The sequence below is a fragment of the Varanus komodoensis genome, unplaced genomic scaffold (genome assembly GCF_004798865.1).
Source record: "Varanus komodoensis strain SLA01 unplaced genomic scaffold, ASM479886v1 scaffold74, whole genome shotgun sequence".
Classification (NCBI taxonomy): Eukaryota; Metazoa; Chordata; class Lepidosauria; order Squamata; family Varanidae; genus Varanus; species Varanus komodoensis.
Genome location: NW_025336401.1, coordinates 1,178,286 through 1,203,961, shown reverse-complemented (window position 1 = coordinate 1,203,961; position 25,676 = coordinate 1,178,286). Strand labels below are relative to the sequence as shown.

Genomic DNA, 25,676 nt, shown 5'->3' with positions numbered 1-25,676 from the left:
TGTACGGCGCATCAGAAAAGTGTGAGCCAACGAGTGGCAAGGCCTACCGTGGAATAAACCTTCTGCAGACAGGCTCATTGCAACGTTCTGTTTATTAAAAATATATGTCTCCTTGGAAGAAACACTGGTAAACCAACTAGTGTCATGATTGATACTCTCAACTATGCCATGGAGTACGAGAGGCCTTTTCTCCACGGGCCTATAGAAGACAAGGTGACAGGCTATTAGAAAAGAAAGAGTTGGAGCCTGGAGACCAGCTGGCCCAGAAGCTGCTCCTGGGGTGCACGGGGGCCTGTCCTTGTTAACGCGCCGTGCAACGCCAACCGCGCAGAGGCAGGGGCCGCCCCTCGCACACGTCGCCTTGCCCAGGGACTCGCGCGTGGCCGCAGCTCCCTCATCTTGGTTCTTCGCGGTCCTGCCAGCAAACAACAGCTGTAGTACTACCAGACTTCTTCTACTTGAGGTTTCTCGCAACACCAGCTTATACGGAAAAGCTTCTCGCTTACCAGAATGAATCTCCGCAAGATGACAGTTTTCACCCATATTGAACAATGAAGCCCGTGCACAAATCACACAATGAATGACGCAGCTACCTGCCAGCGATGGAGTGGGCAGCATCGCCCCCCCGCTACACTCCGAGGCCCGGCCCATCTCACCGGGTCAGGACCAGAGACACTCGGGTCTCCTCCCACAGCAGCCATGGGTCTCACTCTGTGGAAACCAGGTGTGCACAAATCACCAGTTGAGGATGGGGGAAAGGCGAGGAAAACGGACTACTCTCCCTCTCCCCCGGGGTAATAGGCAAGGGCTCGTACCAAACTAGGAATCCTGCAAACTCCTCCCAGGACTTCCACTGATCCAGCTGCTTCTCTTGGTGAGTGAGCAACAAGAAACTTTGCACCCAGACAGTTGATACATTGACAGACATTACTTAGATGAGCTTCCCAGAAGCAGCCAGCCTCAGTCCATGGAAGACTAACAGTCTATGCCTCGCCACAGAGCGCATTCAGCATCCCACTGGCCCTTTGCCGTCCTGACGCACACGCAGAGCTTGGCAGGGAGGCCGCTCTGCGGCAAGACGCAGGAACGCCGGGCAGGAGAGATGGCGCTCTTCTGTGCAGAGCCCGAGGAGGTGCTTGTTCAGGAAGGGCTTCGAGCGCTGCCACCCGAATTTGCCAAGCTCCACTAAAGATAAAGATTCCCAGAGAAACCCGTCCTAAATTCCATCGCACGGGCGAAGTACCATGTCCCTCCAAAACACAGCTTCTCTCCCCATTGCCTGCTGCTGCGGCCAGATTCTCACTGCACGGAACTCCATGGTTTTCCATCGGGACAAGTCAATGGGATGGAACTTAGTCTTTCTACAGGAAAGTGACCCCCTGCAACACAGAACAGCTGGTGTGCTCATTCCACATGGTCTGTAGGTTGGGCCTGGGTTTCGAATCTATTTACAATGGAACAACCTTAAAAAATAAGTTAAAAAACTGGATTGTATACCCGTTCAGTTCATTATTAAAATCAAAAGCTTGGTATAATGAAAAGCCAACACACCAACACAAACATGATTTTGGTTTAACACCAGCTTAAAAAAAAAAGAACCACCCTCTCATGCAAACACATCAGGTGACGTAAAAACAATGTGCAATTAATATGTAGCACTATCCATTTGCATTCTCGTGCTCAAATCAACTGCTGTCGCTTCACATGTGGATCTGGGCCCTCTGCTTGCTCCCTCGCGACGCCAGCTTCTCTGCTCTTTCCCAAGGCAGCCTCCTGCACAGGATTTGCTTTGGAAAAACCCTGGAGCAGCACCCAAATACACGTGGGACTGTTAACTTCACCACAGCCGTAACAGGCTTCTGTGCCCAACGGCTGAGGCATGGCAGCGACACAATTCCTGCACTAACAAAGTACCACTTAAGCAACCCCATCATGTTTTCTAGCCCATATATATAATATATATAGCATATATATTATATATAATTACATACATAGATAAATAAACGCATTCTGTTGCCTTCCCTTCAATCACAGTGCTGGCGATCACGGCAGTCCTGGAAACGCTGCGCAGGCGGCCAGTCCTCCGCGTGTCCGGGGGGGTCGCTGCCCAAGTCCATTGCTTCAGCAGCTAGTCCTCACCTGCCACCTCCCACCTGGCTTGCTGACTGTTAACTGCTGATTGCAATTTTTTAATTAAAAAACACACAAAACTCTCAAATGGGGTTTGTCTCCATTTCTAAGGGAGCCGCAGGAAGGTCCATGCAGGAGCGGTGGGGACAGTCACTGGATGGAGGATGGTCCATCTCAAGAAAAAGAAACCGGACTAGAAAACGCAATTGTCAACCATCTAAAAAAGGGAGAGGGGTGGTCTTCTTGCTCCCCCTTTTGGGGCAGAGGGCTAGGGGAGGGGTCTCTGGTCTTCTCACAAGTTGATTGAAGGGTGGGGACTTCACAGTTTCTCAGGGGATGGGACCCAAATATAATGCCCAGATTGGTCCTCTATTATCTGCTTGATTTTATTGTAAATCTCTTCCAGAGAGTCTCCTTGTACAATGGCTGGAAAGGAGAAAAAAGACGTTCTTTACTAGGATAGAAGAGGCATCCATCTAGAAAGCTCCTTCAGCTCTAAGCAGCAAATCACGTTTTCTGCCTTACGGTCTATCAAAAGACCATGAGGGTAATTGTGGCATCGAGCAATGACTCACTTCAAAGGAAAATCCTCTTCTTTCCTGTGTCTCTGCTTGTGTGCAAATGTCAGCTGGGACCAAGTGCAGAACAGTTTGGTCCTCAAAAGTGCTCTTCAAGCCAGTCCACCTCAGGAGCAGCAAACCCCCAGCTGCATTTGGCCTTGCATTACCTGCCCCCTTTCCCAAAGGCACCCTGGTTAAATCCAGCCAGCGAAACACCTGTGCCACTGCCAGGAACTGCGGAGCAACGGCGTGCCTTGGCTCAGAGCCAGGTGCTACCCTGTGTCCGGTGGGGCGGTCCCCCAGGACTGCTTCCCACAGCCGGGCAGGGCCATCAGTGCCGCCCCTCTGCTGCAACACCCATTCCACGGCTCAGACGCTTCTAGCCAGCGCTGGCTAGGGAAAGCCATCGCCTGCCGAAGGGAGGGAGCCAGCCGGCCTGCAGGTGGATTCTTCCCTTCACTCTGCTCGTGTTTTCCATAATCCAATTATGCCACATGCTCGACAGAACCAACCTGCGTTCCTCCAAAATGTGCTTGAAGCATCAGCGTCTTAAGATCCTCCGTGAACAGAGGTACCCTCTTCTCCAGCCCTCCCCTTGGCGAGGGAGCAAAGCGAGTCGTTCGATTCCTTTGCATGCCCCACAACGGAATGGAGGTGTACGGTGGTCCCGCACACCACCAGGCGAAGACAAGCCCAGGCACGCTCTCACCTGTAAAATACTCTCCAAACTCCTGCTCCAGTTTCATGGCTTTGTCAAACACCTTGTTTGCTTGCTCGTATGTCTGCCTCCGGTTCAGCTCCCTGCAAGAGCAAACAGCACCCCCTCAGCAGAAATGCACTGGAGCCGACCCAAGACCACGCATACCTCTGACCACGGTCTGGGAGCAGTCACAGCTCTGTTGGCAGGCCCTCAGTGAAACCCCAGGGCTCTACTCCCAGCCACTCCCCTCCCCCCCCGTGTCCGCCCCAGTGCTCGAGCCAAAGAGCTGCATCTGGCACGGGCACGAGCCATTTCGCTGGCCATTGCCCTTTCCAGCTGGGAGTCTCCAGGTCCTCCGTTTTCAGCAGAGTCTGGCTACCCAATGAGGAAACTCAAAGGCTGCCCTTCCTAAGGCAGTTCTATCAGGGCTGCTAGAGCCGTGTCTGCACTCCAAGGGGAAGGCAGGCAGCAGCCCCTGACCTGGTCCAGCCCTCTCGCTCCGCAAGGGCCAGAGGAGAATGATGGGAGCAGGGTCCTTCCCCCAGCCCCAGCCCCAGCCCCAGCCCCAGCCCCAGCCCCAGCCCCAGCCCCAGCCCCAGCCCCCTCGCTCCCTGGGGCCAGCAGGAATCCTGCAGGCCTTCTTCACCCTGCGAGCGAGTGCCTCCTCTTGCCCTGGCCGGCCACAAGGGTGGCAAACAAGGCCAACCAGCATCCCCGGCCCCCACACCACTCACATGAGCGCTTCAATGGATTTTGGCTTGATGAAAATTGCGACGGGGTACAGCTGCGCTTGCTGTAGCCTCTTGATCGCATTGCCAGACACATCAAGAATGCAGTGCTTCCCCTGGAAGAAAACAGGGCGCCTTTGCACAGCCCTTTCGATACGCCGGACCACCTCTCCCCCAACAGCTGCATCAGCAAGGCCACAAGTGATGGGGCTGACAGACCTCACACCCCGTGGCCGGCCAGCCAGCCGGCCGGCGAGATTCAGTGCGAACCCTCGAAACCAAGCCCTAAGCCCCGTCTAGTAAGGCCCTCAAAGGTGGCAGGCGTGTTGGGCTGGTCTAGATCGCTGCTCCAGAGCCTGGGCGCCGTTCCAGAAAGGGCCTCCTCCTCCGCTTCCACAGAAGCGCAACCCCACAACAACCCGGAGTCTGGCCCGAAGGGCTCCTGCCCCAGGCGTGGGCACCGGCGATGCAACTCCCTCCCAAGGGGCCACTGCCCCACTGGCATCCGGGAGCACGGCACGGCAACTCACCCGCTCCGCCACGGCCCGCACAGACTGAATGCTGGTTCCGTAGAGATTGTCGTTGAACTGCCCAGCTTCGATGAACTTGTTGTCTTGGATGTCTTTCTCCATTTGCTCCCGGGACACCATGAAGTGGTAATCCTGCCCGTCCACCTCATTCTCACGCCGGGGCCTGGTGGTGTCTGGAAGAAAACATGTCAGCTCCTTCTACTGCCCTGAGAGCACCGTGCTCCTCTGCACACAGAGCTCTCCCCACACGCGGGGAAGCAGCGCCGACCCTGGCACTGCAGGACTTGCAGCTAAGCGGCCGCCTCACGCCGTTCTGGCTCAGGCACCCGAAGAGCACCGGGGCCTGCAGCCACCGCTCAGCCGGGCCAGAGCACCTGGCCCGCTGGCTGCCCCTCCCCACTCGGGTGTCTTGGGACCCGCAGACCAGGGGGCTGCACGTACGTGGCACACAGGAGCCAAATTTGTGTGGGAACTCCGAGATGAGGTCGTCGTTGATCCGGTCTTTCATGGGTCCCAGGATGATCACCGGCCTCGCGTAGTGAACTGCAAGGAAAGCCACAAGCGAGCGCCTTAGAACCCTCTTCAGGCCAGCTCCGCAGCTCCAACCCGCACAGCACGCCAGCGCCCCGGGACCGCGCCCCCCGTGGGAAGGCAACCTCCTCCTTCCGCACTTACTCTCTTGCCGCGTCACAGGTTCGTAGGACAGAATCGTATCTTCTTGTCCTTCTGAAAGAAGCGGAGAGGAAAGGGTCAGCCCGTCCTCGAGAGCCGCCATGCCTCACGCCCCGGGCGAGGAAAGCACAGCACATGTGCCCTCGGCAGAAGACGCTTCTCTGTGGGGGCCAGAAGGAGCAGCCCCCCGGTGCGAGCAGCTCTGGGGCACGGAACCGAGGGTGTCCTCTCCAGCCCGGAGGCAAAAGGACACATGCAGCAGCCCTCCCCAGCCTGGGGCCCTCCAGGTGCTTGCGACCGCAGCGCGGCCGGTCGCCTGGGGAGGCGGAGGAGCACCAGGAGGGCCCGGAGTGCCTGCGCCAGCGCCAGCGCCGGCCACGAAGGCCTGACATGTGTCGCTCCCGCCGGCGGTGCTCTCCGACGCGGGGAAGCAGGGCGGGCAGAGGATCTTGGGGGCTGGATGCCAACGCAGGAGGCACTTACTGGAGCTGCTCTCGCTGTCACTGGTGTTCGATGTCACACCTTCTGTAACCGAGAAAGAGGCCCCGAGTCAGTGCGTGCAGATGGGACAGGAAAAGACAGTCGCCAAACACTGACGGCCACGAGAACCGGGGGTTGCGGGGAGAGAGGCAAGTCGCGCCAGGCGGGCGCACTAGCATGTGTGTTCCCAGTGGACATTCTGGCACGGGATTTCCGGCCCGAGTGGGATCCCAGCAGGACGCCCTGCCTCCCTCGACTGCTCATCTCCAGCAGGTGGACGCAGGGCTGCAGCACAGCCGGCAGCCTGCTCCCAGCCGGCTCCCTCTGGCACTTCCCTCGGATGCAGGCCTGCCGCTGAGAACGACGGAGCAGGAGAGGAGCGGTACAGAGGAGGGGGGGGGGCTGGCAGCACACGCAGGGCGAGGCAAGAGGCTGTGGGGCGAAGTCTCCCCAGCTGGCCAGTGCCAGGGAGGAGGGGCTTGCCTGAAGCGGCAACAGGGCAGAGCTCAAGGCCTCGCGCGAGGCGGGCGGGCGGGAGGGGTCCTAGCTCGCCTTCCGGGTCCCAGGCCGCACGAGGCCCTGGCTCTTCCAGCGTGGGCCTCTGCGCCGCGTGTGGGCAGCCAGCTGGCCTCCCGACCCGGAGCCGGCCGGTGTGGCGCTGCAAGGTGGCCGCACTTGGGCTGGGCTCGCGGGACGCGTGGCCACGTCAAGCACACCACACGCTCGTTCCCAGGCACACGCATGCCAGCGACGAACAGTGAACATGTGCAGGGAGAGTCGACTTACTCAGGTTCTTTGCGCCATAATAATCGTCACTTAACCCAGGGAAGTCCTGATTCACAGCCAGCCAGAAGGGGGAGGAGGAGAAGGGAGAGGAGAGAGAGAGAGAGAGAGAGGAGGAGGAGGAGGAGGAGGAGGAGGAGTGGGGAGGAGAGACAGAGCCAGGAGAGCATTAGTGACAGGAGTGCAGAATGGCTGAGAACTGCAACAGCAAGTGAAGTTAAAGCTCTGGACCCGTTCCTGCCAAGAGCCTCTGCAGACCCTCGGGGGCCTCCGGATGGCTTTCCGGCGCCTGTGCTCGGCCACCTCCCGAGGCACCTCCGCACCCTGGCTCGTTCCCGCAGAAGGGTGCCTGCAGGTCTTTCTGGGACCGGTGTTCCGTTTGGGGAGCCTAGTGTGTGTGCACCTCAGGAAAAGACCCATTCCGGCAGGGCCACTGGTCCCAGGGAGCGCCGCCGTCCCCAGCTGCCTGCAGAAAGGCTGAGGACAAAACCCCACGCTTTTCACACATCAGGCCGAGCAGTTCAGGGGTCAAAACAACAGGCAGGATTGTTCTTCTGAAACTATCTGTCTTAGGAAGTCAAGAGGCAACTTGTACCAAGAGGCGCAGCCCTCCAGCAACTGGCCTCGAGGCCCAGGCTGCACTGGCCACAGAGGACCAGGCCTGGCCCGTTCCCCTCCGTGGGCCTGCCCACGTGGGCCTCTGGCTCACTGCCAACGGCAGCCACCAGGAGGCGGCGCCCACTGCGGAACGTGTGGGCCAGGGAAAGGCCCAGCTCCACGGGCTCTGCTCCGCGAAACGCTTTGCATCCGCTACCGGCCCCTGTTCACTCGTGCACCCCAGCCGCGGTTTGTCCTGCACGCTGCCAGTGGCGACAGGAGAAGGATGGTACCCCTGTGGCACGGCACACGCCCAGCCCCTGGGGTTTCCACCGCACAGGATCAGAGAGCAGGGGGGAGGCAGTCACCAGAAAGGCCCTGCGCATCAGGAGCAGGCAGCCCTGGGCTGCACAAGCAGTCTGCCTCAGCAGAAGGCGAGAGAAGACTTGGAGGCTCAGGCACGGCCCCAGCCAGGCTGCGGCGCACCACACGCCAGGTGCCGCACAAAGGCAGACGTGCTCCGTCGGCGGTGCTGCGGCCGCTCCCAGCAGACAGCATTGCCTGCGTCTTCCCCGTGAGGCCGCGCATGGGAGGCGGGCCTGCGAGCGCCACCGCCAGGGCAGGAGACCGCAGCAGCAGGTGCCGCAAGCCAGGTGGGTTATGCTGGCGCGCATCCTCGCCCAACTCATTCCACACCCTGCACACACAGTGGGCCCTGCATTTTCACCCGTGGCTCTGGTGACACGGACGGGGCGGGGCTCTTCGGAAGGTCAGCTTCAGGCCACAAGAGCAGAGAAGGCAGAATGCTGAGCAGATGCTGGGAAACTAGGAAGAGGCGGAGCAGTCCGGAGCCCGGAAGACCCCCACACCAAAGGCAGCGTTTACAAGGGTGCTCTGGAAGCGTGACTAACACAGGGGTGGTCTAGAAGCAAAACTAACACAGAGGCGGCAGAGGGAAGGCGGCGGCACCGACTGGGGGCGGAGGGAGAAGCCAGGGGACTCTCCTGGAACCGTGGCGCTCATCACCGGGCCTGCTTCGGCGTGCCTTGAGGGACGGGGCACCGGTCGGCTCGTGTCGCCTCGGCACAGCCGAGCCAACTGCAACTAGCCCTGCGAAGGGCAGCCCGGAGTCCTGGGGAGCACGGCTGCAAAGGCCCGGGCTCAGCTGGGCGACACGGGGCTCGCTGCCACGCAGATCCGGCAAGGCCTCCAGGCCGTGGGTGCTGGGAGGGCCCCTCCGGGAGGCAGCAGGCTGCTTCTCGCGGTGGCCGCAGGGGCCTCCCACGCCAGACTCTGAGCAGGGCAGGTGCTACTTACGTTCCTGTCCGCTGCTCTCCTGCGCCATGTTCTCTTTGCTCTTGTAAAATGGGAATTTTCGGGAGAGGCGGAAACTCTTTTTACGTTTCGTTTTGATCGACTGTGAAGGTGAAGATGGAAGGAGGGGCAGAAAAGAAACAAAAAACAGAAACAAAAAGAACAAACAATGGTGTTTAAAGCATGCAAGAAAAATTAAAAGGAACAGACAATGGTGATCCGTGCCAGGGAAGCTGCCCCGCAAATGAAATCATGGAAGTCACACACGGATGGGAACGCAAGAGGAGGCTGAGCGCAGAGAAAAATGGGGTGCAGGGATGGTGGGAGATGACTAGCTGGTCCGCACATCCAGAGCAACAAAGGCGCCCCCGGCCCGCCCCACAGGCCACCAGAAGTCGCGCGGCCACGAGGCCCCCTCTCCGGCAGTCCCCACTCCTTCCGCCAGCTCTCAGCCGCTCCGGCGCATCGCGGCCCGGCCACAACATGGCAGCGCTTCCTGTGCTGCGGGGGAGGAGCTGCGGCCAGGGGGCCGCCACGGCTGGGAGGCACGGGTGCAAGGGAGCTGCTGCCAAGGAAAATGCGAGCCCCCGGATCCCCTCGTGTGGACAGCCCTCCGCAGCCGCTCCAGCGACAACGCCCGGGAGGCCTCGCCGTGCCACTTGCCCCAGAACGGGAAAGAAGGGCGCTCGGTGAGGAGGGGAGAGGCTTCCGTCTCCGATGTGGCCTCACGAGTCCCCACGCGTCCAGGCTGCCCCCACCCCTCCAGCCAGCACTCACCCGATTGGACTCGATCATCCCAGTCCGGGCATGGAATTTCACCGTTTTCAACCGCGCCCTCTCCTTCTTTTCCACTCTGATCATGCCAAGAAAAAGAGAGAGAGCCCAGCGGTCCAGCGCGGCTTCAGTCCCGCCCCGCTTTTTGCACCTGCTCCCTGAGACCTGCTCTCCTGCCTCGCGGAGAGAGTGGCTTCTGCTGGCGGGCGCTTCCTAAGGAAATGGCGGCACCGAGCCGGAAGCCTGCCCGCCCGAGCCTCTGGTGGGCGCTTGCTGGGACACCGGCCCCAGCGGAGACCCTCCCGGGGGGGGGGGGGCACTTCCCTTGCCCAGGGTGGAGAGCCCGGCGAGAGCTGCGGCGAGCGCTGCCCCCCTCCCAGGCCTGCCCAGGAAGCTGCCGCGTCACGGCCGGGGCAGGCGCTCACCTCTTCTTGCTGGGGATGACGCCAATCTGCTCACTCTCCCCGCGCGGCGTCACCAGCCTTGCCTGCCACCACTCATCGTCTGAGGCGTTGGTGACGTGCAGGATGTCGCCGTAGGAGAAGCTGAGTCCCTGGCTGGGCAAGCAACTGTCTCGCGCTCGGTCGTAGTCGAAGAGGGCCCTGCAGGAGAGGAAGGATGCCGGGACTGCAGCAAGCTGCCTTCTGCCGGGCTGGACCTGCTCCGGACGGCCTGGAACTGGTTTTCTGGGGTCTCCGGTGGAGGCCTTTCCCAGTCCTGCCCAACGATCATAAGTTCTGCCACTGAGCTCTGGCTCTTCGCTTGGGCAAGCCCTCCACGGGGGTTCCATCGTTGCTTCGGATAAGCTCGCATTCACACACAACTCCTCTAACCGGACGCCTTGGAACACACCCACAGATCACATAAAACGCACTGCGCACTCTTCCACTAACCAACTTTTCTGGTTCAGCAGGAGAGCAACAGGCTATGGCAGAAAAGCAGTTAGCAACGAGTTAAGTCCTCCAATTCAGGAAAGTGGCAGAGCCGCCTGGGATGTGGCACCGGCCGCAGGAAAGGGCTCCCTTCTGGCTCCTCCAGTTAGCCTTAAATCCCTTCCCTGGATAAGCCGGAGGGAACAGGGAGCAAGAGGCCCCACGCCCGGCAACAATGGCAAGCGGCACTTCCCTCCGGCCCACACCGCACGTGCAAGGCACGGCACATCTGAAGGCCTCCCGAACAGCCCCCTGTTCACACGAGCGGCTGACGCACACCGGCGGCCCATCGAGCCGAGGTCCTGCCACACGCCTCCTGCTGCTGATGGAGCCAAGGTGTACGGAGGAGCAATCGGAGGCCTCGGCAGCTTTAGCAGCTCCATATTCTGCAAGCTGAATGCCCCGAAGGACTTTTCACCCAGTCTTAGGCCCCAAACTACCTATAGCACAGTCAACAAAGTTAGTTCAGACATCGTGGGGTGTTGTCATTCCAGGAACTGCATGTTTTGCCACCAGAGGGGGCAGACTCAGTTCTGTTTATGAAAGCAATCGCCACATGCGGCTGTCCTTATAGGATCTTGGGCGCGCTCCCAAAAGAAGTGTCCAGGTCAGACTTAGGGACTCCATTCCCCTTCTGGACACAACGCCAAGGTCAGGACCTCTGTCAAGGCCCGATCACGAAGGACAAACCTGTGCAACGAGGCTTGTGATCACCACTACCTGCGGCACAGCAGCCCAGTCCAACAGTTTCAGTCAAACTGTGCTCGAAACTACTCCACCCGGAAGGGCTGGGCCTCCCCTCCCAGGCGCGCGAGGCCTTGCAAGACGCCGTCTCAGCCACAAGAGCGAGCCGGAGTTATGCAAGGCAGGCGAACACCTAACAAGGAGAAATCCCTCGTGCGTCGGCGATCTGCAATTAAAATGTATGTGGATGAGGTGAGGGAGGGGCACTCGGAGCACACGGACCAACGGCCACAACGGCCGAGCCAGTTAAGCCCCCGCTCTTCGACGGGCCTGCAGCTTTCGGTCACAAAGCCGGCTGGTGCTCAACACCACTGCAACTGGCACTCAAGCTGGACCACTGTGTTTTCAACCGCATTCTGAATGTGTGCGTACTGCTTAGGAATGTATTTTAGCCCTATACAAATATCGCCAATAAATAAAACACACACTCTCCATCAGCGTGCAGTCGAAGGGTGAAAGGGTGGGCCTGCTTCTGCCACCTTGCCTGGGCTGGGAAAGTGGTGGCCACCCAGAACTTCTGCGCCACCGTTTCCATCCATACCCGGCGGTGTGGGGCAATGAGAGGCCGCGGTCCGGATCCCCGGACAGTCACCAGTTTGTGGGCTCACACCTCTTCCCTGCGGGCCACGCACTGGACCTTCTCACACCGGCTCATCAGCCCAGTTCAGAAGCTCAGGGCAATACTCTGACTAAGCGCTTGCCCACCTTTTCCAGGCAAAGGAGAGGCCGTCCGTGGAGGCACCGTGCGCCCCAAGCCGGGCAGGGGAGCCGAGCATCCGCTGCAGCTCAGGTGCGCCTTGCTCGCCCACCCGCAGCTCTTTCGAGAGCGGCTCAGACGGCTCCCGCGAACGCCCATGTGTCTGCCTGCACAAAAGAACGGCCGTTCCACTTACCGGACGTAGAGGGACCGCTTTTCGCTCGTCCGAAGCGACCCGGATCCCGAGCTCATGCTGCTGTTCATCATCTGCTCTCTGAGATCATGAATCTTAGACTCAAAGCGGCTGTATTCTGCAAGCAAACCGTGGCGATTCATTCAGGGAGGGAACCGGCATGTAATTCACCTCTCCATCTAGGTTGCCCGTTCGGTTAAGGCGAAGGAGCGTCATGCGTTTCATCCAGACGGGACCGACGAGCCACCTTCCCCTGGACCGTCAAAAGGCCCAGCTTGGGAGACCAGGCGCTTGCTGTCAGCTCCCAGTGCCCGGCAGAGGACCAGGCCTGGCATGGACGTGCCACCTCAGCAGGGCCGCACACTCCTCCCCAAGAAGGGCGATGCGCGGGAAGGCATTAAAGCAGCAGCTGGCAGGGACCAGATTCCAGGGACTCGGCCCCCGGGCAAGGGGCCAATCTCCCCAGGGCAGCTTTGCTGAGCCCTGCACCAAGCCGGGCCTCAGCCCCCGGCAGGAACAGGCAGGCCGCTCTGCTCAGTAGCCGGCACCTGACAAGAGCAGGCTAGAAGAGAGTCGCCAGGAGGAGTGCCTTCATTGGCGGAGGATTAATTTAACATGATAGGATGAGCAGAGAAAGCTGGAAAAACAAACACATCCCAATGGAAATCCCCCGAGCACTGCAGCTACCCTCCCGATTCAAAACTTTCTGCCCTGCCTGCAGCCGGAGCAGCAGTGGGGGAAGACAAGCAAGCCCCACCCGCACGGCTGCGTCCATGGGCGGCTCGCCGTGGATTCAGCATGAGCCAAATTTCACACACTTGGGTATCCGGTGCAAATAAATGTTCAAGTATCTTGGCTTAAAAAAAGAAAGAAAGAAAGAAAGAAAGATTCGCAGTCCTCCTGCAGGAATTCACCCGGGGGCACTCAGCCTCCACGGGTTGTGAGCAACTTCTCCCTCACAGTCTCTTGCCAATTCATATTGCCCTCTTCCCGCCAACACAATGGCGCCGTTTCCCCAAAACCTCAAAATGCGGGTTCAGCAGAGAAGCAGCAGAGCTACTGTATGCACGAATAGAAGCAGATACCCTCATCTGTACTCCACATGTAAGAAAGGCACGTCGTCGGGATTCCAGGAGAAAGACCCTTCCCTACGTTAACCATGAGCAGCTGGTTTTCCTCATGCAAAGGAACGCCCTCCTGCTTCTGCTTCTGCTTCCAAACCAGCGTTGTGCTCCAGCATCCACTGGGCAGCTCCATCCTCCACCTTCCAGGAAGAACGCCCGGGCCGAGGGAGGGGCAACCTCAGCGGCTCGGCTGGCAAAAGGCGCATCACACTCAGTCCCTTCCCTGCCAAGAATAACACCTGCTCACACTCCCTGATAATCGCAGAAGCTGAACCTCTCGTTGAAAGGTATCTAGATGCAGCGTGCCACATCCTGGCTCCATCTGCCACATCATGCAAGTTCTTTCACTACCTGAAATTCCTCCCCTGTCCTTCAGATGCAACGTGACCTTCAGGTGTACGCAAAGGTCTGGATGGAAGAACAAGACATTTTTCCAGCTTTTTTCTCCCCCTGAACAGAACAAGTACTTTGTGAAGGTGAGACACTGAATCAGATTTTCCGAGCCTTTACACAGGAAAGCCAGCTACACAAATCTGTTGTGGAAAGGGTATTCAGAAAAATGCTAGTCTTGTGGCACAACATAATATATTTACTGTGACATACATTTTTATCCATGCATTTATTCATTCTATCTCAGTATTTATATACTGTCTTTCAGGGAGTTAAGTCCTTGCAAGGGGGGTTACATAAACCACTTAAAACATTTTGCAAAGGCAGAACAACCATCCACGGGAGCCTCCATTTGAAGGACACCCCAATACTGGAGGCGCCGCGGCCAGGCGCCATCCCCCTCTCATGCGAAGAGTGCGTTCGCCCTCCAGTGGGAGCTGCCCTCTCAGTCTTTCAGCTGCCAAAGGGGACAGACTCCAGCCGTGTCAACCGCTTCTCCGAGGCTGGTGAGACATTTGGAAGAGCATCCCTCTTGCTGACCGATGCGACAGCTCCTCTGCGCACAACTTCTGCCCCAAAGGAACCACCTGCCGAGTGTGGTCAAAGCATACTTTAAAAGAAGGGCCTGCTGCCCTGTGCCGCCCGACGGACCCGGAGCAAAGTGGGCTGCAGGAAGTGGCGCGGCCTCGAGCCACAGATGCGACAGGCGCGCGGCGGAGTGACGACCTGCGGACCAGCTTTTTGGGGTGTTGCCCAGCCACTTCCAAATCCCCAGGAGCAGCCATGTGGCAAGGCCTGCCCCCACAGCCTCAGGACACCCCTGCCAAAAAATTAGATGCCATAATGGAATAGGAGGCCGGCTGCTGCCGTCCACACGGGGCCTTCCTGGAATATCCGGCTGCAGTCAAATAATCCATGGGCCAATTTACTGGTACGGCAATCCTCACAGCCAGTTCACCCTACTTTTAGCCGGTGTGCTGTTGCCCCCGAAGGCACATGCCCATCAAAGCTAGCTTGTGAAGCTGCATGGAGGCCCAAAACACAGCGCACACTCGACAAAGCATTCCTAGCTGCACCTGTTCCATTAGGAAGATGTGCTACTGGCCCACAAGCCGTAGAGCCCACAGGTTTTAATGAACGCCTGCAGAGTCTGGTTCAAACGTTCCTTGAACACAGGGGGGAAGAGCTGACTGATCACACTGGCATCGTGCTACTTGCAGCATCCCAGACACTGGCCCTCTACAAGTTTGAGAAGACCAGGCAGTGGCACCTAGGAGATTTGCTCTAACATGAGGGTTACGGATCTTTTAAACAAAGAGCAAACTGAACCAAGGGATGACGCACAGAGCCAAATCAACAATGCTGACTGCAAGCAGGAACAGACCAAAACTGTGCCAATATGTAAACACAAAAGTTTGGATGAGATTAAGGCATCCGAATTAAAGTTACAGCACAGAACACGGCAAGTTGACTGACCCTACAGTCCTGCCCTAGCACCGGTTTCATGTGCAAACAAGAACAAGTTCATCTTTAACATCACAAGAGAAGCTGCTGTTCAGGAACACGAGTTCTCTCCCTGGCACATCCTCAGGCAAGAGGGTCCAGATTTCATCAGCCACCTCCCACCTTTCCAAGATGGCCACTGGACCCTGCCCTCCCTAGCGCTTGACCACATGACTCCATGACCACTTGCTTCTTCCCTCTGGGACCGTTCTTCCAGAGCAGCCTTCCCCAACCTGGTGGCATTCAGAGCACAACTCCCGGATTTCCCAGGGCCACTGACTGGGAATTCTGGGTGTTTCAGTCTGGAAGGCACAAGGTTGGGAAAGGATGATCCAGAGTGTGCATGAGGCTGCTAACCAATTAGCACTGTCAAATATTTACTATTCATTCGGAGCACGGCCATTACTTGGCATTTACTTAGAACATCAGCTCCCGAGAGGCTTAATGCCACGTAAGAACACTGTTTTGTTGTTTAACAAAGCTTCTTGCCTTCGCAGATGCAAAATGATTTCACCAACTTTAGCTTAAACGATTGAAACAATAAGCATAATGTCATTTTTGTATTTCCAATTACAGTTCGAAGAAAAAGATCAAATCAATGGAAGGTAAAAATAGTATTTTCATTGAAAAAGCAGCCAGTAAAAAGCAGATTCTTCCCTGTACCATGTGCGCACATAAAACGTGCTGCAACTGTGGCTGGCTATCACACACACACACGCTAAGATGCTGCAAGCTAAATAAAAGAATAGGCTCATGTGCCGTCAGTCATCACCAGCGCCTGACAGAGCAGACAAAGGAGAAGGGGAGAGAACGCAGAAAAAGCAAGCTCAGACCACACAAAAGGAGCCATCGCATACGGAGCTGTGTGATTGCTTAGCCCTCACATACGCACCTTTTCGCCATGCTGAGATTTGGGAGAACTCTTCGTCTTCTTAAAGAGTTAAACCCTTGAATTCCAGCAAGTCAGCCCATCTTTCACCTAAATTATTTGAGAATTATATGGCAAACGCATGTAGGGAATATTCTGAGATCTTAGGTTTTGGTTTTATTTGCTGTGCTAAAGGGAACACTTTTCTGCTGTATTTTGTTATTTGCTTCTGAGCCACTGGGATGGAAGCAGGTAATGGCCATATAAATTTAAGAAGGAAGAGAGTCAGTGTGGCGCAGTGGTGAAGAGCCTGGGACTGGGACTCAGAGGATCCGGGTTCGAGTCCCCGCTCAGCCATGGAGCCAACTGGGTGACTTTGGGCCGGTCACAGACTCTCAGCCCAACCTACCTCACAGGGTTGTTGTTGTGGGGAGAAGATGGAGGAGGAGATGTAAGCTGCCTTGAGCCCTTTGCAGGAAAAAGGCAGGATATAAATAGAAAAATAAAATATATACCTAATATAAATAACAACGCCAACTCACTATCAACCTTATCGGTAAACCTCTCGCACAGGCAATACAAGCCTTATGCAAAGGTACAAGCCTGAGGCTGCTTTTTTCTAGGCTTCACTGCACAAAGAAAAGAAGAGGAACTCCAGCCAGTTCTTGCTAAGCACTTTAAAACTCCAGCTGAGTCTCTGGATGCATTTACCCAGTGCAAGGAAGTGCGCTTCTTTAAAATGGGGGGGGGGAGGCTTCCCCACCCCTCCTCTTTGGCCTCTGTGCATGCGGCCCTCACATCTCTGAGTTGTAGAAGAACCCGCTAAACATAGTTTTTAACTATGCAAGAGGGTGACTTTGGGCCAGTCACAGCGCTGTTGTGGGGATAAGACTGGGAGCAGGAGAGCAGTGATGTAACTTTAACCGCTCTGAGTTCCATAGGGAAAAAGGTGGGATTTTAATTTTTTTATGATTATTCCATTTCGATACCACCCAGAGCAAAAGCTCTCTATAAATATAACATATTATTAGATATACATCTAATTAGATTATTAGATATAAATCCAATAATAGTGTTGCATACTAAGTGTTTGCAATAATTTCTTATGTAGCAATTGCAGAATTTATCAGAGACCTTCAGATTCTTCTGAGTCTTCTGACCCTAGTTCTGCCTTCAAGAAAGCTGGTGCCTGGCCGATATTTGTGACTTCAACTGCCGAGAGCCCCAGCCAGCATGCCTAACCGTTGGAGCGCTGAGTTGGAGGCTGCCAGGCTGAGGAAGCCTGCCCTAGATACGCATTCACTGGTCTGTGCAACTGGAAGTTATTTTTAGAATTAGCTGGCTTCTTTGCCCATATGGTCCCAGTTGATATTTCCTGGCAGCTTTATTTCCTGGCAGCATTTGTGTCGGCTTCCTCTAAGGAACTGATGGCAGTGTCCAGAGTCTTCCTATCTTTTCACAACAACCCTGAGATTCCGCATGGCCGAGAGGCAAACTGGTCCAAGCTCCCCTCGTTAGCGTCATGGCTTGCGCCTGGGTCTCCTCAGTCCTAGCCTAACCTCCTAACCACTACTAATAAGACCTCATTTTCTGTAGGAAATGGTATGTTCTTATAGTTTATGCTTATCACAAATCTTCCCCAGCTATTGGAGTGCGCCAAAGAATTTCAGTAGGAAGGCTTGCCTGTGAGGATCACAAGGAGCCACGGATGCTCCTGCAAGAAATGGGGGTGCTTAGCAGTTGATTGTCCCAATGAGCAACCTGCATCATATCCAAGAAACTCCCGTATCCTAGGACAGGATACGGGGCAACTGAATGGTTTCCTATAAGCAAAGCTACCAGGCAAGGGCGTGCTTGACCAACCTCTCTTTTCAGTCTGTATATGGAATACATCATAAGGAAAGCTGGATTAGGATAAGAGGAACATGGAGGGAAAACTGACGGAGAATATGTTATTATATTCCTGATCACTACATACGGATGTCAAAGCTGGACAGTGAAGAAAAACTGAGGCATTCAAAACACGGTGTTGCAGTTTTGTGGATGCCTTTGAACCGACAGGAGGACAAAGAAGGGGTACTAGATCAAACCAAGCCCAGAACGTCCTCTGAAAGCAAAAATGACAGAAATGAAGCTGGCATGCTTCAGCCACATTATGAGAAGGCAAGGCTCCCTGGAGGAAACAATCACGCTAGGCAAAGTTCAAGCCAGAAGCAGAGGAAGCCCCGTTACGAGATGGACTGATTCCACAAAGAGGCCACAGCCTCAGGTTCACAAGAGCTGAGACGGGCGTCAAGGACTGGACACTCCCTGACAGGGTCTCCGTGAGTCAGAGGTAACTTGATGACACATAGCGACAACAAATCATGTTTTCTGCTATAGAATGGGAAACAATATAGTACGGCTGAGTCAGCTTCTAAAAGAATGAGCAAATAAGTGTTCCAAACAAATAAATGAAATAAATAGCATGTACAACAGTCATAAATAGCACGACTACAGGAAAAGTTGCAAACATTTAAAGAAGTAGAGATGCTTGCCCAACATGACCCAAATGTGGAAATATCAGTATCACTCCATTCGGCTAAGCATGGTTCCTTTATCATTAGATGGATTTATCCTCATTAGCTTCTTGTTGACCATGCAGGGCTGTAAAGTTCTGTCACAGAATCTAAGAGAATAATAATTGACTGTCAGGCTTTTCAGTCGCTGAACAAACATTTCAGTGGCTGCACGCCACAGACCTGGCAGGCATTTTGTCCCAGCTCGATCACATCATCAGAACTGTGTCCAGTGGTACCTTAGCTGGTGGATAAAGCAGAGTAAGCAGAACCATAAACTGGAGGTTAGGTTATTCTCTTAATCTGCTCTGACATGAGACAAGACTCCCTGTTCTGAAACATCCCATTTTTTCGGAGTAGCAGGATGGGCACGCATCCTTTCTCGACAGAACCTTTCCCAAAGTCCTACAGCAGGAGCTCAGCAGGGACTCCACTGTTTGGAAAGTCCCAATAAGCTCCCAGAGTCGAGTTTCCACTTTCACAAACCCAAGACTGCCAGTGGCAGGAAGCAATCTCCGTCCATTGAATGTTCTGGGATCCAGGGGTAGCAGCACTGGCAGCGAGCGGGAGGACATTGCAGGGATATTCCAATGCGAGCTAACCGCTTGAGAACATAAAGCAACCTATGGAATGGTAAGAGCCAGAATTTCTGAGCAGAAGGGGCTCTCAGCCTCGTGGGCCAGTAGTAACAGCCTTGTTTAGCTTGCCACTAACTTGGTCTCGGCCAAAAGGCAACACCATCAGGGATAATCCTGAACTCATTACATTCTCCCTCGCTCCGATGTGCTACAAGACAAGCCTACAACCTTGCAAGCCTTTTGCCTCAAAAGCTACAATTACTTATGGGCCAAAGAGTAGTTAAAGAGGTCCTGACATCAAACAACAATCATGTACTACGAGAGGATGTAATGAAAATTTGGTGTTCTATAAGAAGAATTAGCCCTCTGATTTCTCCTTTGATGTCCCCAGTTGAAACATATGGAAAGTATTCAACAAAAAAACAATCTTACAACTTACAGGGATATGACTGATCAACAAGGATGAGTTAAGTCTCGACAAGAACTAAAAGATTAAGAGAAAAATGCAGAATGGCTTGTTTATTACCAATTGGATTGAAAGAGGAAATCTAATCAGGGAAAGGTACGATAGACTCAAAAGGTATGAAGATATAGAAAAGTAAGAAGATATAGAAAAATGGACAAGAATTATAATGGAAAATGTTGGAAATGTAAAAAAGTGGATGGGACTTTCTTCCATATGTGGTGGACTTGTGATAAAATTTAAAGATTTTGGAAGCTGATACATGCGGAAATACAAAAAGCTTTTAAAATTAATTTTCCTATGAGCCCTAAGAATATGCTTTTGAATATAATTTCAGAGACCTGGAAAAGGACTGTGTTGGACTTATTTAACTATACAACTGCAGCAAGAATTACAATTGCGTCTAAATGGAAAACGGCAGAATGTCCAGCAACAGAAGACTGGAAAAATAAGTTGGCTGAGTATGCAGTGATGGCGAAATTAACTAATTATGTAAACAGTAGACCAACTGAACAATTTTATGATAAATGGAAATTCTATCATGTGCAATTTAATTAATATAGAACAAAAGGAAGCTTGTAAAAATATTGTTGATGATTTATAATTGATTCAGAGTGATTGGAAAAATTGTGGGTTTAGAGAACTATAATTATCTTTTCTGCGAGCCTCAATAAAGTACTAATTGACAGAAAGATAGAATTTTTTGACCTCTTTAAGAATTTGCAGGTTAGGAATGTCTATGTTATGTGAGATGCCTTGGTATTCTTATTTTTCTTCCTTTCAGTACTTCATTTCTTTGCAAGCAGAAGATCCCAGGTTCCACCCCGACATTTCCAGCAGGTCAGCAAAATGACCGTGAAGCAATTCTGCCTGTGTGTGTCCAGGCTGTGCTGGACTGCAGCCAGCCATGGTCTTCAAAGCCACAGGGCAACCATGCACGGGGAAGAGAAGCCATGTAAGCCACTGTGGCTCTGAAACCAGGTGGCTGAGCATGTCATGTGAACCCAGTCATCCAGCCAGATGTTGCTAAGGCCTATGTTGCTGGGCTCAGGAACCAAGGCAAGCCACACCTGATGTGCCGTGCTGCGTGATCAGAGCTCCCTGCGCACCTATGACCTAACATTTACCTGTCTACAATCTGCGGGCAGCTTCTGCAGACATTTTGGGCCAGGATGACCTCCTGTAGGTCGGAGAGTCAGAAGCAATGTTGGGTAGGTGGGAAAGTTTGTTTATACCTTTGTACTTCCCTAGTAACCCTTTCCATTAGACAGCAGGACCTCTGCAACAGGTGGTTCAGTTTCTCTGCTTTTACTTGACTGCGGCTGAACACAGTCTGAAAGAGAAGTCGTACAGTGCTTCCTTTAAGCGAAGATCCTCAGTTCAACAGGGAAAGAATAAGAATGTATGCGAGGTTGCCAGGATATACAGTGAGTACGAATCTTTTATATGTGATATTTTGAAAAAAAGAAATGTCTAGTACAGTACATAGTGTTAACAAATATGTTGGGGGGCTCAGGCCCTATTCCTGCAGATACAGGGGTCCTGCTGTACTTTACACATAATATCACCAGCCTGAAAAAGATTAGCAAATGGTGTTGTTGCTTTTAGCGTAGGTGCTAGAACCCTGGCAGAGGGAGACCATTAAGCCTCCCGAACAACGTGGCCTAGGGTAAAGAAGGCAAAGGAAGGGCACAGCGACTTCCTAATGGGAGGTAAACACATTACTTATCTAGTGATTTCATGGACAGCAAGACTAGCCTGTTGCTCCCGGCTTAACAAGCGTCTTCATGGCTTTGAAAGTTCGGAATACGCCTGGGTGCCTCTCTTCTGGGTGCAGCCCCTCTCTGCCAGCATCCCGAGTCCTTCCTGGGCCTTCAAAGCCTCAGACTCCCCAGCCCAGAGATTGCAGGACTGCTGCCTCCCTCTTCACCCCAACATTTCTTTGAGCAAGACGCTAATGGCTTTCAATCCAATCCCGCATGGTTTTATGCTCGCACAAGCCCAGCCTCCACTCTCCTACGAGATTTGTTTCTATGGCAAGCCCAGCTATTAACAGAAGCAGTTGCCATATTAACCTCTAACTGGCTGCAAAGCTCCAGCATGAGGCTGAACTCCAAGCTGCAAGCTCCTGCGCCACAAGGACCAGCCCCCCACAAAAACTGCTGTGCTAGTCAGCTAGTTCAGGCTGGTGGCAAGGTTCATTCTGACCGGAAGGACTAATCCCATCTTCCTTTCGGCAGCTGCTACCATTGCAGCTGCAAGTCCTGCAACAGGCCTGAGGAAGCATGCGAGTGAGAAACGGCACGCCATCCCGGTGACAGCACACGAAACGCTTACCCACCTCCATGGACCTAAATCCTGACTCCTTTCTCCAAAGGCAGAACTCACACAGTTTGCTGCGACAGCAACAAAGAACAATGCTTCTTCCCAAAGAAACCGCTGACTTCCAGAACTGCAGCCTCCAGCCGGGAAGCCTCTGTGTCCAGTTACAGGGAGCAAGGGACTCCGGGCCTCAGAGCGTCACCGGCTATTGGCCTGCTCTTGGGCCCTATTTAAGCCGCCCCATATAACTTGGGAAGAGTCTAACTGAAGGATCACCATCTGTAATGGGAGCTGTCTTTCAGACCCACTGCCGTTGGGGCACCCTCGCTGGGCATCTGAGCCAGGGCTTCTGCGTTGCCGCTCCCAGGCCTGGAACTCCCTGCTGAGGGTGGCGAAGCTGGCTCCCACGTCCACAGCCAAACAAAGGCATTTTTACTCTGGCAGGCCTTTGGTATGTAAGCTGGTCAGTTGCTGACTTTTTTAATTGGTTGGGTGCCGTCTATTACCTCCACTGTTGTGTCTTGGATTGTTTTAATCTTAAAACATCTATATCAAAGCCTTTATTAAACCTTCATTATGGCAAACAGAAGGCCACAAAAAGCATGCGGGGCGGGGGGGGGGGGTTTGAAACCACTCAAATTAGGCTCTGCGGGCACACGATGGCGACAAGTTGGACCAGCCGCTAAAAGGGACCAGCAGGCTTCACTCCACATGGGAACAGCCAAGCAACAGGATGGACAACGCCAGGGAAATATCCAACTTTTTCCCCTTTCTGGTTCCCCACAATCTCAGAAACAATGACATTGCAGATGCTTTGCATCCAGAAGGTCCCACGTCAATCTCCAAGTGAGGCTAGGAAAAAGTTCTGCCCAAGACCCTGAACAACTGCTGACAGTCAGCGTCAAGAAGAGTGGGCTAAACAGACCAAGGTCTGACTCAGTATAAAGCCGCTTTCCACGCTCCCGTCTGTTATCCTATTATTTTTAATTCGAGTGCTTACAGCAGCACTGGCATTCTACACTGCCCTAGAAACACAACACAACGTAATATAGGAGGCAGACATTCAGAACGTCTCCTTTTCAAGCAGAAGCTTTGATATAACTGCCCAAGCTAGCCCTCAGCCACAAAACCTGTCTCCCTTGAAGTAACGCGCAATCCCGCAAGCTCAGAACTCTGTCCCCTGCATCAACGGCCCTGCTGAGGTCCTGCATTTTTGACAGAATCTCACTAGCCCAAGCAGCCCACGCTGGCAAGACTGTCACTTAAGAACTGCATAACCTTGAAGCCCTTCAGATATTGCTGGCTTTTTTCAGAAGCTTCTGGCACTTTTCTCTTCAGTGTGACATTAAAAATAACAGGGTCCCATTCCAGACTGAGCCTAAGTCCTAATGGAACTGTCATTTCTGCCTGTTACACCGTTTAATAAGGTCATGCACTGCAAAGCCCAGTGGCATTTCTGATATTTAGCTAGCAGCTGCTGTTAAATCTCAAACTCCATTTTTGCTGAACAAAGTGCCCAACCCACACGGTGGCTCAGGTTACTTGGCGAAAGCTCACCTTGCAAACGGAACCTGAAATACAGGAGTGCAAACCAACTTCCCTTTCTGCACTGACACCACGAGCTACACAAAAGTAAGCAAGGGCTGTGGTTGGAGCCACTTCCCTGTGCGGCTTCTCAGATGTACCTCCCTTACCAGGTGTACCTGTTGCTCTTGCAGTTTCTTCCACACCCTTCCCTCAAAGGAGGTGTAAAAGTCAGAAGGGGCTTGGAAAATGACTGAAGAACAGTGTACAGGAAGGCTTCCGACAGAGAAATTTACATAAAAAGGTGACAGGAAGACACCTGTGAGGACGCAAGTGAGGCTGCTACCAGGTAAAACCTTCTGTGGGAATGTTTAAACCGCTGAATACTTCAGTGGATAACTGAATACAGCCTGGCCAGTAACACGGAGGGCCAAAAGACGGTTCCGCCGACCAGTCCGGGTTCTTCCCCAGACCACCTCTGGATTACCCAGGCAGATGCCACACAGCCTAGAACAGCTGGCTGCCCTGCTTCAGGATGCGACCGGGCCCAATATTTGCTACCTTTAAAGCTGCACTGAATTAACGTCGCTTGGAGTAACATTTCCCTCAAAGCCACCAAGCACAGGTTCAGGTCTGTACCCACGGGACACCCTTCTCTTTTAGCCACTCACTCAGGTCTCTCTCAAGGTGTGTAACACCAACTCACCACAAACCAGGCAACCTTTCACCCCAGAATGTGCTGCTCTCTCCAAAGCTCTGATTAAACACACCTCATATCCTCATTCGTAGCCAGTTCCTGAGAGTTTCGTAACCAAACGTTTCCCAGAACTACTGAATAGCCACCAATTCCCACCAAGACGGGCTGCACTGCAGCCACCACCAACACCACCACTGGAAGACGATTAAAACGGCACAAAAACTCCCAGGACTGGCTGACCACATTCCCGCCACTGGATCTTAGCACTCCTTCCCAATGCACAAGTCGGGAACAGCTGTTCCCTTTGCCTTTACGGGCATTGCACGGCTCGAACTGGACGCAGGACAATTCAGGTGCTGGGCACTACTTCCAAACATTAGCTTGGAACATTAGCTTCCAAAGCCAACTCCGTGCTAACAGAACCCATGCAAAGAGTAAATGTTCCCACTGCTATTGGTCTCCACTCTGAGAGCAGCTCTTAGACCACCACATCTGCTGGTCTGACAAGCCCCTGGAAACCTTCTTTCCTTCACCGCATCACAGGCGACTGCAGGTGTCCCAAGCAGGGATTTGGAAAGCGACCAGAGAACCACATGCAGGCCAGGCCAGAGAGGCAGGCACACGTGTCACCATGCGGCAAGGCTAATCTCCAATAATCACATCGATTATTAGTACTCCCGGGCAGCACCCCACCAAGTACTGTAAGGATAACACTACAGCCCGATCGAACAAAGGACTATCCAGTGCAGGATCCTGCTCACACAGCTGCCTGGGAGATGCCTTAAGAGGAGCGGGAGCCTAACAGCAGCTCCCACCGAGGAGCAAATGCATTTGTGGGGCCTGTGCATTTGGAGGCAGCATGTGGTCTTCAGGACGAGTTGCCACTGACAGCCTTCTCTTCCTCTTCCTCCCTGAATCTGCCCGGTCTCCTTCCAAAGCCATCCACACTGGGAGCTGCTGTTACACCTTGTGGAGGTGGACTCCATAGCTGAACTCTGCACCGGGTGAGGAAGTCCTTTCTTTGATCTGTCCTGAATCAAATGCCTCCTCCTCCACATCCCTCCACTCACTACAATTCAGATCAAGGCACTGAAAATCGATGATTTTCGAGCCCAAGAAAAGTTCTGCCGCTCCTCCAAACCAAGAGACCATCATCCCATCCGGTGCTCTGGCTCACAGGGTGGTCAACCTGTACTGCCCAAAAGGGACACCCACAAGCAGGTCATGCGCGCAACGGTGCCGCCCTGCCCATGCTCCCCAGCAGCAGGGATGCACAGGCATCGTGGTTCTGAACTGGGGGGTGGCACATTGCCATCAGGACCAGCGGCCACGGACGGCCTCGCCCCCTCTTACAGCCACCCGAAGCGCTGGGCGCCACTACATCTTGCAGCAACTAGTGCGAAGAACTCGGCTATGCACTGCACGGAGCAGCCCTCCCTTTTCTCGGGGCAGCTCGGGCGAGGAGGCCCGGGGATGCAGCACCCACCTCAGCCATGAGCCGCGCGGCTCTGGGGGCGTCTTGGGGGCGCCCTCACCCAGCAGCCCACCTCGCAGGGCTGTTGTGCGGGGCGCATGAGCGGAGACGCCGGCACGGGCCGGATCGGCTCCTCGAGGAGGGCGGGGCGGCCGCGGCGCTCGCACGGAGACGAGCCTCGCCCCGCCACGCCTCCCCGCCCTGCGCCGCCCGGCAGCCGCGGCGCTCCAGCGGACCGCGGCCGGCCCCTCAGCACGCAGAGCCGGAGGGAGCGCCTGCGCACGCGCCCCGGCCCGGGAAGCGGGGCCGAGGCGGGCGCGGCGGCCGGCGGACCCGCGCCC

General features: G+C 54.4%; 1 protein-coding gene across 4 annotated transcripts in view; it reads right to left on the bottom strand.

Annotated features, from left to right (window-relative positions):
• Positions 1–74: 74 nt before the first annotated feature.
• DLG3 (discs large MAGUK scaffold protein 3) overlaps positions 75–25,676 on the bottom strand; it is a 37,002-nt gene continuing 11,400 nt past the window's right edge. The window contains exons 2-12 of one of the 4 annotated variants that reach the window (XM_044452756.1): positions 11,838–11,952; positions 9,694–9,870; positions 9,272–9,347; positions 8,498–8,597; positions 5,804–5,845; positions 5,324–5,374; positions 5,090–5,191; positions 4,649–4,821; positions 4,125–4,234; positions 3,400–3,491; positions 75–2,556 (exon numbers count right to left, since the gene is read on the bottom strand). In XM_044452756.1, coding sequence (XP_044308691.1) covers positions 2,450–2,556; positions 3,400–3,491; positions 4,125–4,234; positions 4,649–4,821; positions 5,090–5,191; positions 5,324–5,374; positions 5,804–5,845; positions 8,498–8,597; positions 9,272–9,347; positions 9,694–9,870; positions 11,838–11,908 — 1,101 coding nt within the window. In that variant the 5' untranslated portion in view covers positions 11,909–11,952 and the 3' untranslated portion in view covers positions 75–2,449. Of the gene's footprint in view, positions 2,557–3,399; positions 3,492–4,124; positions 4,235–4,648; positions 4,822–5,089; positions 5,192–5,323; positions 5,375–5,803; positions 5,846–6,586; positions 6,633–8,497; positions 8,598–9,271; positions 9,348–9,693; positions 9,871–11,837; positions 12,253–25,676 lie in introns of those variants that run through there. The other 3 variants (XM_044452755.1, XM_044452753.1, XM_044452754.1) reach the window with 3 other exon arrangements.